General features: G+C 39.6%; 1 protein-coding gene across 1 annotated transcript; it reads left to right on the top strand.

Annotated features, from left to right (window-relative positions):
* Positions 1-968: 968 nt before the first annotated feature.
* LOC102442239 (ubiquitin carboxyl-terminal hydrolase 45-like) lies at positions 969-16,702 on the top strand (the record flags this gene model as incomplete). Its single annotated transcript, XM_023749143.1, has 5 exons — positions 969-1,231; positions 5,373-5,482; positions 12,093-12,265; positions 12,636-12,739; positions 16,602-16,702. Coding segments are annotated over exons 2-5 (478 nt in total), but the record flags the coding sequence as incomplete, so codon positions are not given.
* Between the last annotated feature and the right edge of the window lie 287 nt (positions 16,703-16,989).

The raw sequence follows: 16,989 nt of genomic DNA, 5'->3' as shown, positions 1-16,989 counted from the left end.
TTTCCAAACCAGCTACGTTTACTAAGCATATGCAATATGCAGGCCACTTTAACGGGTAATCTAAATTTCAAGAGGTATAGGTGTAGATCAAGAAGTTCCCTGTCCAGAAAGGAAATAAGAAAGATAAGACAATCACAATGAAGAAAAGCAAGGTCATGTATGATGGGTGTCAGATGTGACTTGGTTGTACAGTGTGACGAGGAAAGGAAGAGGCTGTCCCAGCAGGTGCGCAGCCACAAGGGAGATTGAATCCCGACCCTGGGAAGACCGAGCTGTGCACTCCAGGCTGCCATTCGAATCCAAACGGGAGCCCTGCCCTATTATTTTAAGATCAGCGGGCACCGACCGGCTCTGCCCACGGAGGGAACGCAGGCCTTCCCGCGCCCGGCCCGCCCTGTCCACGCCCCACCCGATGCGCGGCTCCCCAGCGGCTGTCCCCGCCCGCCCAGACCTCCAGACCGCCCCCGGCTCCCGGCTCCCGGCCCCGCCCCCGGCCCCGCCCCCGGCTCCCGGCCCCGCCCCCGGCTCCCGGCCCCGCCCCCGCCGCCGGCGAGACGGCCGCGCAGGCGCAGTCCCTTCTGGTGTGGACCCGGAGGCCCGGCCCGGCGGGTGAGTTGGGGCTGCGGGGTCGCAGCTGCTGGGTCTTGGATTCCGCGACCCTGACCCCCAGGGGCGTGATGGGCCTGGGAGAGAAGCCCCCCTGCGCCCTCCCGTCCTGCTGATCTCGGGGGGCGCCGGGCGGTCATCCAGCGCCGTGTGGTCGCGGCGGAGCGGGCCCGGTGCCCGGGCAGCGGCCGGAGGGGCCGGGGCGTCCCGGCTGGAGAGGGGCCGAGTCCCCGCCTCACCTTGACCGGGGCGCGCGGCGGCCCGGCGCCCATCTGGCCCGGCCTCCCTCTGGCCCGGCCTCCCTCTGGCATTCTCTCCTCTACGACGCATTTCCTCCAAAGAAACGGGGGGCGTTTGTGTTCGTGACCGGGGGCCGCGTGTCTACAGGGTCTCTGGCTGCAACGCGCAGTGTTGGGAGCCCTGGAGACGGACTGCCTGGGTCCAGATCACCCCCCGCCCCCAATTCCTGGGTCCGGGAACCCTGCCCGTCACTTAATCTCTGTGTACCCCAGTTTCTTCAAGTGTAAAATGCGCGAAATAATAGTACCCTACCTCATAGGGTGGTAGTGCGGATTCCCTGGGCTTAGACGTGCTTGGAAGCGAGTGTGATGCTCAGTAAAACTATGTAAGTGCTGTTCATCTCTTTGAGCCTGGAATCTCTAAAAGGAGAGTTGTGTCCCAATTTCCCCTCCCTCCCCCAACCTGGCCTCCCGCCGCTGAAAATAATTGCCCAAGAGTAAGAAAAAAAAATGTTTTTTTTTAAAAGAATACGGGCTTTTTTTTTTTTTGCATAACCTGTTTTTAAAAAATTAAACATTCCTAAACAACTTAGTTGTACATCCTACATTAAAGAGAAGAACAGATGTTAGAATAATGCTGAAGTTGAAAACTGAGAAAAATGGTCCGAAAGCATTTGTGCTGAAAGGAGCATAGTAGGCCTGAGCTTGCTGTCTTTTTAGAAAGGCTCCTGCAAGATTAGCGCTTGTTTGGTATCTGGCAACAATATGGTTTATGCTTTATAATATGGTTGCGCTGAAGTTATCAGCTCCCATAAAAATCCTGGGCCCGCGAGTCTGTAATGGGCTTCCCTGGGCAAAAACATTGCACAGACATTTTGCTGGATTTGATTCCTTCTGGGAGGGAGAGAACATAAAGAAGCCTACACATGGATTCCTCCAGCCTCCGGCTGTATCTTTTTCCGTTAGGATCAGGCGGTATTTTCATACTACATTGCCATAGTAGACGTGAGCTATGAGTACAACTAACTGCTGTATATGCTGAGTTTTGTGAGTCGCTCTAGTGAATCTCCGAATGTGAGGGTGGTCTTGGAACACCCCAGACACAATACTGATGATAGAAAGTATTTGAAGCTCTAGTAATTGGACTCGTCTCTTTTTGCTCTAAAGGGAAATTGAAAAAAGAAACGTATACAGATAAGTGATTGCTGAACAGTGGGTTACTGTCCAAAATGATTCTGTACTAGTATGTGTAGGCATATTGTATATATCAGGAAAAATCACTGGAAATTGACATTGCCAAGTTAAGTTTGAGTCAATGTTTTTGGAAAAAACAAAAAAGTCTGTCTTTTACAGATTTTAGATAAAATACCCGGTTCTTTTTGTTTTAATTTTTTTTTATGTGTTAATGTTCTTCTTTATTGAGAGTTTATCTGTGCATTTATGGGCCACTTTTCCTGGATTCTTTTAGTTATGTCTCTCTTTTTTTGGGACATCCACTTAACATAGTTGGGGGTAAATTTGTATGTTTGGGGGTGGAAAGATCAGATTTGCCATCTGATTATGTCTCTTTCAGTAAAGTAGAAAACCAGATTCTGTTTTGAGGAGTAGGGAGATGGAAGAGTTGGAGGTTTGGGAGAGTGAAAAAGGTTTCAAGTGGCTGTGTGAGGATAGATACGTTGACCAGAAAGAATAGTAGATAATGGCATGTCTTCATGCATTTGAGATTGGGTGTGAATTTAGTGGACCCACTCTGCTTTCTTAGACTCTCCTGCCCATTTGGATGCAGACATTGAGAAAGTGGTTAATTGTGTTCATCTAGGATTGGGGTTTTGTTAGAGCAGTGATGTACTCATTCAGGCTATGCACACATATTCCGTCCCTCCTGGGAACATGATAAGGCTGCATTCTTTGTATACACTAACATCCCCGCTCTCTATGTCTACTTGAAATGAGTTGCCATCTGACTTGTTTTGCCCAGTAGAATATGAGCAGACATGACACGTGTCGCTTCCAAGTGACGCTTGAGGAACCAGCACTCCCATTTGCCAGGTCTCCTTTTCCCTGCCCTGCTGTAGTGATCCTGGGAGCACTTGTTGAGATGCAGCCTCCTGTGAGCCCGATCACTAAAGGAGAGCAGGATTGGCTGAGCAAGAAAGCTGGAAGAACTCGAAGTTGTGGTCAGAGAATGGAATACTTGAATTAGTGATTTTGCAAGGCAGGACTGTGGGGCTAAGCGGATGAGGAAGTGGGAGGTAAAAGGCAATCAGAAATGAAGTGGTCAAGGAACTCAGAGGCCGTGTGCATCTCTGTGACCTTGAAGGCCTTAATTTTTTGCAGTTCAATATGGTGACCCTTGGACTTAAGGAAATTACTCATAAAATGACTCACAAAAGCTCCCTAACGTGGGACATTATATAACTAAATCATGATTCAGAATTTATTACTGAGTTGAAAGATTCTTGCACCTTGATCAATAAAAGCAAATAAACAAATAATCATGAATATTACAGTGTAGCTTAGCCATGGAGCAGGGTGATACTAGGTAGGACTTAGGCTAAGCTACTTTAATAAAGACTCTAACCCTGACCGGTTTGGCTCAGTGGATAGAGCGTCGGCCTGCGGACTCAAGGGTCCCGGGTTCGATTCCAGTCAAGGGCATGTACCTTGGTTGCAGGCACATCCCCAGTGGGGAGTGTGCAGGAGGCAGCTGATCGATGTTTCTCTCTCATCGATGTTTCTAACTTCCTATCCCTCTCCCTTCCTCTCTGTAAAAAATCAATAAAATATATTTTAAAAAAATAAAGACTCCAAAATATAGTGGTTTTAAAAAAATTGCATAACTTGTATCTAAAATCTTTAGAATTAACTGAGTTTTAAAGAAACATAAGAGATAGAGTTAAATAACACCATGAGGAAAGAGTCAAATTCAATGTGGGATATTATAGTCTTGCTATTGAAAGTGGACCCCCAGCACTGGCTTCCCATTGGGAGCTTGCAAAGGAGGCAGAATCTCAGGTCCTGTGACAGTCTTGTTTAATCAAAATCTACATTTTATTTATTTTTTTAAATTTTATTTTATTGTTTAAAGTATTACAAATAGTAGTACATATGTCTCCTTTTAAAATCTACATTTTAGCAAAACCTCCAAGATGACTCATGCACTGCCCTGATCTCTTAAAAAAGCCGGTGTCTTAGGAAAGTAGGGCACTGTTAACTTTCCATCTTTTTTGGGAAGAACAGTTGTCAATTAAAAAGTACTAAAGCGACATAACCAATACAAAAGCCTTGATTGAATCCTTATTCAAAAAACCAGTATAGAAGACACTTTTGGGTCAGCGGAAGAAATTAAATATGTTAATTTTCTGAGATGCAATGTGATTATATAGGAGAATGTTGTTATTCTTAAGAGATACATGCTGTCTGCAACATTCAGATAGTTCAGCAAAAACAAACATACAGCCCTGGCTGGTTTGGCTCAGTGGATAGAGCATCGGCCTGTGGACTGAAGGGACCCAGGTTCAATTCTGGTCAGGGGCACATACCTGGGCTGTGGGCTCCATCCCCAGTAGGGGGCACGCAGGAGGCAGCCAATCAATGATTCTCTCTCATCATTGATGTTTCTCTCTCCCTCTTCCTTTCTGAAATCAATAAAAATATATTTTAAAAAACCCCAAAAACAAACATACAGGTATATATGTCTATATGCACATTGCTATTTAGATAAAATAAGTATGGCAAAATGTTTTAGTGGGATTTAGATAGTATATGGGTATTCATTATATTGTTCTTTTAATTTTTGTGGAAGTTTAAAACTTTTCATAATAAAAAAGTGGGAGCCAGGCCAGTGTGGCTCAGTGGTTGAGCATTTACCGATGAACCAGGAAGTCACGTTTTGATCCTGATCAGGGCATGTGCCTGGGTTGCAAGCTCAATCCCTGGTGAGGTGTGCAGGAGGCAGCTGATCAATGGTTCTCTTTCATCATTGATGTTTCTCTTCCTCCCTTTCCTCTCCTCTGTGAAATCAATAAAAAATATATTTAAAAAAATAATTTAAAAAATAAAATAAAACGTAGGGGAAAGGTAGAAAATTATTTCTCTCTCAGTAGCCTAGCACTAGGTCATACAGAAAGGGGGGGTGGTTCTACTGTGCTTGGCACATGGCTTCCATCCCTGGTCCATTGTAGCTTTACCAACTCCTACTGTCTCCTAGCTAGTGAGACAGAAAGGGCAAGGGGAGCACCTGACGTAGAAGCAGCACTTGTTCCATTGATCAGAACTTTAGTTTTTCGTTCACCTAGATAGCATATATCTAGGGAGTAGTCGGTAAAAGTCACATACAAAGTGCCATTTTATGTTGGTTTAATAAAGACTTTTTCCTTCCAGCTGACTCTCCCCTCTTCCTCTGTTGATGTAGTAGACCAATTAAAATGGAAGTAATCTCAATTTTAATATGCATTAAGTATAATACATACAATTTTATTTTTGAGGATTAAATTATATTCATCCCCCCTTCCCCAACCTTTTCAGTAAATAACAGATGCGGGTGAAAGAGCCATCCAAAGTTTTATCTGAGAAAGCCAAAAGAAGTAAAAGGCCGACAATACCTCATGATGAAGACTCTTCAGATGACATTGCTGGTACGTTGTGACTGGCCTCCCTAAATAGTGTTGCAGAAAAGAAATAACGTATGTTTTTTATTTTATTTTTAAATTACAGTTTACATTCAATATTATTTTCTATTAGTTTCAAATGTACAGCATAGTGGTTAAACATATACTTTTAATTAATGAAATCTTTTCTCTTTGTTTTTACCATTTTCTGTGTAAACATAAAAATCAGCTTGTCTAGTTTCAAAAACTGCTGTTGGTGTTTTTATTGATATTTTGTTTAGTTGATAAAGTAATCAGAAGTGGCTTATTTTTTGTCATTGCCCTGTTTCTCATCGTCTATTAAAACCAGTCTTTACATTGTTACAGAATTTACCAGGCGACTGGAAAATACTCACACAGGAGTACTCGGAGATACAGGAAAAAACCATTTATTTCCAGATGTACTAGTACCGTGACTTAGGGGAGCCTGTTTCCAAATCCTGAGCAAACCAATATGGAGGAAGCTTTCCCTTTATACCCTTTGGTTTCTTTGTCCCCCAAATATGGATCAGACTTCCAGATCTTTCGTGGGCTTTGCAAAAAGCCCCATGTGTTGGGATGGGGGCCGTGAGACCACACCTAAAGGCCTGGCCTGGTGCCAGCGCTGATAACCCCCTCTGGGGGTTGTGTATTGTTCATGGTTTATGGCCTCTGTAAAATGGGAGTACTTAGGTAAACAGGTCTTGCAAGACCAGATAATTAAGGAAGGGGCAATGACTAGACTATAGGCTAACAGGAATGTGCATTAGGGATACTAATTAACTAGGTACAGAGTCAGGCTGCTGTCTCCCCCCACCCCAGAAAATGACTTATTTTCCTCATTAACGTCACTGAGGTGCAGACGATCCTGGGGAGCTGCTGGCTTTAGGACTTGCATTATTAGCCTCATACCTTCGGTTTTGGCCTTGGAGGATTTTCTTTACTTTCTTACCAGTTAGTTCAGCTCTTCATTTAAAAAGATGTTTTGAAGCCCTAGCTGGTTTGGCTTAGTGGATAGAGCGTCAGCCTGTGGACTGAAGTGTCCTGGGTTCGATTCTGGTTAAGGGCACATGCCTGGGTTGCGGCTTGAAACCCAGTGGGGGGGGGCGTGCGGGAGGCAGCTGGTCAATGATTCTCTCTCATCATTGTTTCTATCTCTCTCTCCCTCTCCCTTCCTCTCTGAAATCAATAAAAATATCCTATATAATAAAAGGCTAATGTGCAAATTGACCAAATGGCAGAACAACCAGTTGCTATGATGCACACTGACCACCAGGGAGCACAGATGCTCAATGCAGGAGCTGCCCCCTGGTGGTCAGTGTGCTCCCACAGGAGGAGCACCGCTCAGCCAGAAGCTGGGCTCATGGCTAGCAAGCGCAGCGCCACTGTGGCAGTCCTAACGACCCCTCGGGGGATATCTGACTGCTGGCCTAGGCTCTAGCTAGAGCGGGCCTAAGCCAGCAGTTGGACATCCCCCGAGGGGTCCCGGAGTGTGAGAGGGCACAGGCCGGACTGAGGGGACACCCCCCCACAGTGCATGAATGTCGTGCACTGGGATATATATATATATATATAAATGTTTTTAACATATTATTTCCATTTTTACATTTTTACATGTTTTATAATCTGGATAATGTCTCAGGATATCTAAATTGTTGAATTGAAGAAAGTCTGAATTTTATCTTTAAATAGTCTCTTGTTAATACGGTTTTCTTCAGGGATTCTGATTATTCTTATGCTAACTCTCCTCTGCCTGTCTTCCTCCCATAGTTATCATTTTTTTTCTCAAATCCTCTAAAACTCCTCTTTCCTTTTCATTTTGCTTGCTGTTCTTATTTTTATCCTTTGGTGTGTTTTCAGCAGTCACCTTGTATACTTGAGTTTTGCCTTCATTTTTGTGGTTTTATTATTTTTTCTTCCACTTCTTTCCTGAACTCTGCTAGTTACTTCCTGTTATTTTACTACTGTTTGTATTCTCTCTGCTTCTGTTTTGTGTTTTTATTTCCTGGCAGTGATTACTCTGCTATGATTTTTCATTTCCTTTCTTCCTTTATCTTATGTTATCTCAGCCTAGAATTTGCATTTTTAAATTTTTTACTTTGAATACTCATTCTTTGATGTAGGGTTGCCTTTCTTGGGCCAGTTAGTTTTAGAATATTTATGCTGGAAGGAGGACCAGAGCACTGTTGAGACCTAACAAGAATTTTGAGTTTTGAGTCATTTAGCCTTTGCTTCTTTCCAACCACCAGGATTATGCAACACTGTTGTTTGTTTGTTTTTTTCTGAATCCAAAGTATCTCTTCTTCCCAACTGCCATATAGAGACAAGTCTGTTTCTTGCAAATATGGCTGACTTTTTTGTTTCCCCCCTACTGAATGAGAAAGTCTCTACTTGTGCTTCTTCTGAAAACAAAATTGAATATAGGGGAGCCCTGTTGGTGCAGCACAGAGATTTGGGTTTGTTCTGTGTCTGCTAAGTATACGTCATTCTCTATGAAAGCCACAGCTGCAGTATTCTCTCTGCCTCCTGTATGTACTCCTGTTTGATCTCTGCTGCTTCAAGGTGGGGGCTCTTCCACTGACTTTGCGACTTGGATATTCAGCTGTGTCCTGGTTTCACTGAAAATGATGTTTGTTACTTTTTTCTTTTTGTCCGTGGATATTTTCTGGGAGGAAAAAGAAGTGATGATTTTTATGCCACTATTTGCAAGCTGGAAGACATCCTTATAAAGTTTTTTTTATTAATATTTAAAGTAGAAAACATGGAGATTTGGATTATTGTTTTCGATTTGTTAATGTGAAACAACTATAGACTTTAACACATTTTTATGTTTTTATTCAGAAATCTCTAGAGGGCCTACTTGTCAGATGAAATTTAGATAATTATATGACTAAACAAATTATAGAAAACTGCTTATTAACACACAAGGAATTTTTTAATATTCCCCTCCCCCCAATATGGTTCCATTTAAACACTGGTTAGCTCTTGAAGGAAAACTTCAAGCTTTTAAATTTTCTTATACTTATATAAAGTATATATGGTGAGACATTTAAAAGCTAATTGACTTAATTTAGGGGCCTGGGACTTATTTTAAAAATCTGACTGAATAAATTTTAAATAACTTACTGGCTTTATTCAATAATTCATGAATTGGTTAGCATCCCATCTAGCAGACAGAAAGGAGCTCCAAAATGAAAGTCTTTTATAGGAAAAGGGAGCAGGACAAGGAGGTTATACTAGCAAAAAGCAGGTTTGTGTGGCACAACCACTTTCCTTTAAGGCAGTGGTTCTCAACCTTTCTAATGCCACGACCCTTTAATACAGTTCCTCATGTTGTGGTGACCCCCAATTTCATTGTTACAAATTGAACATAATTAAAGCATAGTGATTAATCACAAAAACAATATGTAATTATATATGTGTTTTCCGATGGTCTTAGGCGACCCCTGTGAAAGGGTCGTTCGACCCCCAAAGGGGTCGCGACCCACAGGTTGAGAACCGCTGCTTTAAGGGTTGGTGGGTGTCCTTGCAGAGTACCTCACTAGTGCTGACCACGTAATTCCAGGTTGACTGCTTTAAGATTCCATTCCTGGTTTAAAATTCCTTTCCAGAGGCAGAAACTGTAATTAAGAACTGAATTGGTGGCATGGGGCTTTGCATAACTGACTCCATTTTGGTCTTGTTGTCATTTTTTTTAACGTCTTTTATCTTGAATTCATTAACAATTTCAGTATTAGAAATCTGAATTATAGAATCAGAGAATGGTTAAGTTGTAACCTGACCAGATCCCATCCCAAAGATGATATAGGAGGTATGTGGAATGATTTTACTCTTAGAATGTTAAAATATAAAAACAAACAAAACAATGGCATGTGGTAAAACCATTTCTAGGTTTTGTTTGACAATGGAAGAACATCTTTATTTTTCAGGAAAGACTGAGACTGTCACCTTGGAATTCTATATCCAATGAAAATGTCATTTAAAAACAGAACCAAATTGATTTCCAACCAAAGAAATATTTAGAGAATTTTTCAAAAGAACTGAACTGCTGCCCTGGCTGGTTTGGTTTGGTGGTTGGAGCATCAGCCCCTGGGTCGTGGGTTTGATTCCCAGTTGGGAGTGTGTGCCTCATTTGTATGTTCTCTTTGAAGAAGTGCCTATTTAGGTCCTTTGCCCAGATTTTAATTGGATTGTTTGTCTTCCTTTTGTTAAGTTATATGAGTTCCCTATATATTTTGGAAATTAACCCCTTATTGGATATATCATTGGCAAATATGTTCTCCCATGCAGTGGGATCTCTTTTCATTTTGTTGGTGGTTTCTTTTCCTGTGCAGAAGTTTTTTGTTTTGATGTAGACCCATTTGTTTATTTTCTTTTTAGTTTCCTTTGCCCCATTTCTAGCCCATTCGCAGGTTTTGAACTTGAGTGATTATTTATTCGTCCCCCCACCACACACACCGAACAGCCCTTTTTTAATGGCATGCATCCTTGTTTTTCAAACCTAGGACTTCAGACATACTTCAGATATAGTTCAAACATTCTCCTTTATGTCTATTCTTATAATTTGCTCTTGGTGTAAAATGAGGAGTTTTAATCTTTTACCAGATTTATATATTATTTCTGTTAAAATTATATTTTATTATAAGTAACTTGTCAGGCCCTAGCTGGTTTGGCTCAGTGGATATCGAGTGTTGGCCTGCGGACTGAAGGGTCCCAGATTCGATTCTGGTCAAGGGCAATGCCTGGGTTTCGGGCTCATTCCCCAGTGGGGGGCTTGCAGGAGGCAGCCGATCAATGATTCTCATCATTGATGTTTCTAGCTCTCTTTCCCTCTTTGAAATCAATAAAAATATATTTAAAAACAACAAGTAACTTGCCAGGAATCACATTCTTAGTCTTCAGGATGAAATGGGAAGTAATGTTTAGGCTGTCTCTAGTTAAATAGTAGGTGAAAAGGAATGTCTCTCATTTTGAAAGGGAAGTGGAGAAAGTTGAAATGTATGTACTCTTTCTGTATCCTTCTTCAAGTTACTCAGTCTCGGTTTGATTTGGCAGGTAGTTATAGCTTGGTGTTTGGAATATTGAGGTGAAGAAATTAAAGTGCTCAGGTATTTGGGAGAAATGGAAGCATCTTTGTACCCTTGGGAGAAGAATATGGTTATTTGAAAATTAAAAACATACTTGCTTATTTTGATCATTTGTCTCCACACAATGCACACAGCGGGAATATGTTATAAGGAGTAATTAAGGACCATGCAAAATCATTTGTTATTTGGGAATATTCATTAAGGAGAATTCTGAGAATTCTTATTCCTGTAAATTATGCCATTGTTCCTCTCTCTCCTTTCTCCCAACAATGATGAAAATAGCGTCTATTCAAAACGATTTTAGGTGTGTACTTCTAAGAATATATCCAAGAAACCAGAAACATCAATCAGAAAGGATATATGCATCCCTATGTTCATAGCCGCACAATTTACAATAGCTAAGATTTGGAAGCAGCCTAAGTGCCCATCAGCAGATAAGTGGATTAAAAAAACTGTGGTACATCTACACAATGGAATATTATGCTGCTGTAAAAAGGAAGGAACCCTACCATTTGCAACTGCGTGGATGGACCTTGAGAGCATTATGCTAAGCGAAATAAGTCAGTCAGAGAAAGATAAATATCACATGATCTCACTCATTTGTGAATATAATGAACAACATAAACTGATGAACAAAAACAGATCCAGAGACAGAGAAGCATCGATCAGAGCATCAAACCTCAGAAAGAAGGCAGGGGAGGGGGAGGGGAAGAGGGAGAGATCAACCAAAGGACTTGTATGCATGCATATAAGCCTAACCAATGGACACAGACACCAGGGGAGTGAGGGCATGAGTGAGGAGGTAGGGGTGGGGGGGGAAGGACACATATGTAATACCTTAATAAGAATAAAAAAAAGATTTTAGGTGTGTATCTTAATGGAAAGAAAATATATTCAAAATGCTAGATACATTGTAGCTGCTCAGTAAATAATCTCCTTTATTTTATTTATTAAATTTTTATTTTTGAACTAATTTTAGATTCACAGGAAGGTACAAAGAAATATACAAGGAGGTCCCACTCACCCTTCACTTAACCTCTCTTGGTTTAACATATTGTATTTCTATAGTATATCAAAACCAGGAACCTGACATAGGTGCAATGCTTAGAGGTTATTCAGATTTCACCAGATATATATGCATTTGTGTGTGTGTGTGTGTGTGTGTGTCTATGCACATGCATTAGTAGTTTTGCAATTTTATTACATGTGTAGCTTTCTATAACCACCACAATCAAGATACTTGACTGTTAAATCACCACCCAAAGTTGATACCTGTCTACAGCCACAGCTCTGAGTTTCTCCCCATCTGCAGCCTTTGGCAACCACTAATCTGTTCTCCAACTCTATAATTATGTTATTTCACAAATGTTTTATAAATGGAATCATGCAATATATATCCTTTATGAGTTATTTTGTTCTTTTTTTCAATCTCAGTGCTTTTTACAGCATTTTAATATTAGTGCGTTTGCTTACTGATGATAGCACTTTGGTTTAGCAAAGAAAATGCTCAAATTTTGTTTTGTCTTATTCAGTAGGTTTCACTTGCCAACATGTAAGTCATGCTGTCAGTGTGAATCATGTGAAAAAAGCAATAGCTGAGAATCTGTGGTCAGCTTGCTCAGAATGTTTAAAAGAAAGAAGATTCCATGATGGACAGCCAGTACTTTCTTCTGAGATTTGGTTGTGCCTCAAGTGTGGTTTTCAGGTGAGAAAAGTTTTTTTTTTTTTTTTTATGTGGGAGTTTGTCTTAAATATTTTCCTTAATGATTATTTTGAGTTGGATTGTCAGTAATGCTAAGAACTTAAGATAAATTTATTCCATGTTTTGATAGAACTCTCCAAGAAATGTCTTAGAAATGTTTAAGATAAAGTAAAAGGTGTTTTGTTCAGAAAGTAATCATGTGTGGTTTATAAGAACTTGAAAAGGAATCCAGTCCACTCGAAATAGTTCTCATATCTAGACCTTCTTTTACTGTTTGTATTTTGTGATTTTTGAGTTTGGGTATGATTTAAGTTTTGGTTGATTTAGAAACAAATATGTATATAAATCAAAACAGCAATCTGTTCCTCTTTAGGGATGTGGTAAAAACTCAGAAAGCCAGCATTCATTGAAGCACTTCAGAGTTGGAGAACAGAGCTTCACTGTACTTATAATTAGTCTGAGCTCATGGATTATATGGTAAGTTAGATTTTGTTAGTACTTATGTCCACTACAAAAATAACCTCTTTTTTTTTTTTTTAGCTTTATGGGTAAAATAATTAAAGATGTTATACCAGCTTATGCTTTTTAGCCTGACTACAACCTATGGAATAATTTAAGAAAATAATTACTCATGAATATAAAATTTAAATAAGGAAGAAAATAGAAAAATTCTTTCCAGTCACTTTTTCGTAATGAACTTGCTAATACAGAATCCCGAGTTCTAGAGGAGGAAGGAGCTTGAAGCAGTCAAGTGTATGGTGATGCTCTGTAGGTAAAAGGGAACTTCTTAGGGAATCTACTATGAAACCTTACTTGGAAATCAAGTTCCGTTCCCTCACTTTATGCATAAGGACACTGAATATCATTTACCTTTTTGTGGTTACACAATAAAAATCCAGGCACTAAAACAAGTCTTTTTTTTTAGTCCCTAGTCTCTTCTCAGCATACCACACAGCTTCAGTGGTATAAGTGAACACTATTGAAATGCTTTCCTTGTATTTTACAACAAAAATTTTCTAACTAGAATTTATAGACTCCTAGGGTTCCTTGAATGAGTTTTCAGGAGTTTTCTTAAGACAAAAATATTTTAACTTTGTGTTTTTATTTCAGGGTTCTAAAATTAATATTAGAATATTTTGGCTGGTAGGAGAGATCACCATCTTATAATTTAATTCATCCACAAGGTCAGATGGTTGCAGCATTTGTGTTTTTGTTGCTCTTGGTTCCAAGCAATAGTATTGGAGAGAATGAGGGAAAAATATTGCCTGGCTTGTGGCTCAGTGGTTGAGCATCGACCCATGCACCAAGAGGTTACTGGTTCGATTCCCGGTCAGGCTACATGCCTGAGTTGCGGGCTCTATCCCTAGTAGGGGGTGTACAGGAGGCAGCCAATCGATGTTTCTTTCATCCATGCTTCTATCTCTCTCTCCCTCTCTTCTCCTTTCTCTCCAAAATCAATAAAAACATATTAAAATAAAAGAAGGCAAAAATAGAGGGAATTTAATATGTAAATAGTGCATTGGAGCTAGAGGAAGGGGGGGATGATGTCTAGTGTGGCAGCACAATAAACATTTCTCAGTAGTCTTAAAAGAAGCAATGGTCTCAAACTATGGGGTGGGCTTGTTAAAATAGATTGCTGGGTCTCAGGCTTCCAGTTTCTGATTTAGCAGTTTTAGGGTAGGGCCTGAGAACTTGCCTTTCTATGTCGCCAGGTGTTGCCAGTGCTGCTGGTCTGGGACCACAATTTGAGAACCATTGCAATGGGAAAAGGTGATGGGAGAATTGAGTGGCACCTGGCAGAATAGTCTCATCTCAAGTCAGTCTGTGTCAAAACTGCCATTGTAGCTCTTAGGATCATGATTGTGGTCCTAAGGGAATCATTTCCTGTTTAAAGGAAGAAATTCAAGTTTGTCACATACAGCTATAGAAATTTAAAGGTTATGACTATTTTCTTTTCTCATCTAATTATTTTTTTATAATATATTTTTATTGATTACAGAGGAAGGGAGAGGGAGAGAGAGAGAGAAACATCAGTGATGAGAGAGAATCATTGATTGGCTGCCTCCTGCACACCCTCACTGGGGATCAAGCCCGCAACCTGGGCATGTGCCTTGACCAAGGAATCGAACGGTGACCTCCTGGTTCATATAGATAGATGCTCAACCAGTTAGCTACACTGGTCAGGCTCCCATCTAATTCTTAAACATTAAAAAGATTAACAATTTCAATAGAAAATTTCACTAATTTGGATTAAAGAGAGGCCAGCCTGAACTAGGGCAAAACCTAAGAAACTGAAAAAAGAAAGGAATATTGTAGATTTGATCATTTAATTATGGCTAAAAAAGTGTTGCTAGATAGTGGATTTGGTACTGCTTTAATCAATAATAATAATTAACACAGTAGTTTCTTATCTTTGAATTCATGTCAGAGTCACGCACACAGTAGAATTTTAAAAGCCCAGGGGTGCCAGTGGTCCCCTCTGAAATCAGGGCTTTTGTATCTTTAAGTTCCATAGGTGATTCTTATGCCTAAGCAAGAATCTGATTTAACACTTAAAAGTTAATGTATGAATGACTGCTTTTTAAAGTGTCTCAATTTGTCATATGTAAAAATAAAATCTTATACTTCTGTAAAGTTATTTATTTTTAAAATGATAATACTTTTTGGATTGTTGTGAGGAATTAAACCATAAAATACATGTAAAGCACTTAGAACAGTGCCTGGCTCATAGTATATGCTCAATTAAAAAAATTTTTTTTTACTTCTAATGAAAACAAGTAGAATTAAGTTATTTTGAGCTGTCTTCTTTTCTCCAACTCCACTGCCATTGTGCAGCTTTTATTTACGTTTTCTTTTTGTACTGTTAAAGTTACAGTATAGTTTATAACAAGTAAACATTAAATTGCAATGTCAGTAAAAATTTCTTGACATTTCAACATCTTTAAAATGAGCAATTATATTTTATTATTTTTGACAATAGTTACATTCGTAAATAGAGAGCATCTATCATGTAAGCCTGGTAACTATTATTAAATTGTTTAAATTCTTTATCGAAAAGACATTTGGGGATGTTTTCTGTAACTCATTTCCTTCATGGATTTATCTTTGAATCTATTTTTGTGTATAAGTGAGAGAGGGGACACTCAGTAAATATTTGACTATAAATACTATTTAGGAAAGGAACCTAAATCTAGTTTACAGCCATTGATCCCAGGACCATTAATAATTATAAGAAGATTGTGAATATATAAGTTAGTGTTAGTACAACACATTACATTTATCAAATTTTCATTGCTTTCAAACACATGTTTTAATTTGATCTTTGGATCTCATGAAGGTAAAGGGAACAGGTAATGATAATATATAGAAGAAACCTTTATTAGTACTGTATGCATTAATGAGTAAACTTAGTGGAGGTTGGTTTTCTGAAAAGGTATGCATTTTTGGAAATCATTCCCTAACCCATTCTTTCCAATTAAACCTCAAACAAAATAAAACACTAATGTCAGCCAGTCTTCCCCATCTCTATAAGTGGAACTAAGTATTCAAGCCAGAAGCCTGGCAGTGTTGTTTTCTTCCCTTTTTTTATCTTGTTTTATTTTTTAACCTTTTAACAATAGTAGACAAATAGTATAATGAATTTTTCCTCTATATCCATGACCCAGTTTTAAATATTACTAACTCTCAGCTAGTCTTGTTTTATTTAAACCAGGATTTCTCAATCTCAGTACTAGTGTCATTTGGGCTGATAATTCTTGGTTGTAAGGGGACTGTCCTGTACGTTATAGGATGTTTAGCAGCATCCCTGGCCTCTCTACCCACGGATGTCAGTAGCAGCTTCCCCAGGGTAACAACCAAAATGGTCTCAAAATATTACCAAATGTCTTCTAAGGGCAAAATTGCTCCCGTTTGAGAATCACTGACGTATCCCCATCCACTTCTCCCTTCTCATGTCTATACCTGAAAATATATAAGATGAATCTGTTCATTGTTTTCAAGATCCACTGATCTGCTTCTATTCCTGATACCCTCTAATTAGATATTAGTCAGAGTGGTGTTTTTAAATTTAAAGTGGATAATATCACTTTCCTGCTTGAAAACACCTCATGGCGTTGGCGTTCCATTGCACTTAGGATAAACTGCCAAAACTTTAATTGAATAATAAGGTTCACTGTCCACTGCTTATTTCTCTTGATTTTCCTGGTGCCTCACCCTTTGTACCTACCTCCCTTATTCTCATAATTGAAAGACAAAAGCAGGTAAGTGCCAACTTTATTACCTCATGTGCAAAATTATTGAAGATACTTTCAGAATTTGCTTAAATGTTATATGTTTTCAGGTGTTACGAGTGTGATGAAAAATTATCAACACATTGTCATAAGAAGGTTTTGGCTCAGATAGTTGATTTTCTCCAGAAACATGTTTCCAAAACGCAAACAAGTAAGTTAAGCAATTGCTAAGGAAATTTGTATTAAATTACACTATTTTATATTTCATATAAAGAGTTCGTAAATTCATACAGAGTACCTTAGATTTTACAGTTACCTCTCAGTTCAGGTGCCATGCATTCTTCCATAGCTACCTTGTGTCGTATTTACAGTATATGACCAGTAATGAGAAGCTGGTGAGGGTAGTGACTAGATCAGGGGTGGGCAAACTTTTTGACTCGAGGGCCACAATGGGTTCTTAAACTGGACCGGAGGGCCGGAACAAAAGCATGGATGGAG

The sequence above is a fragment of the Myotis lucifugus genome, unplaced genomic scaffold (genome assembly GCF_000147115.1).
Source record: "Myotis lucifugus unplaced genomic scaffold, Myoluc2.0 scaffold_3158, whole genome shotgun sequence".
NCBI lineage: Eukaryota > Metazoa > Chordata > Mammalia > Chiroptera > Vespertilionidae > Myotis > Myotis lucifugus.
The sequence above is the reverse complement of the archived record's forward strand: the minus strand, read 5'-3'. Positions and strand labels throughout refer to the sequence as shown.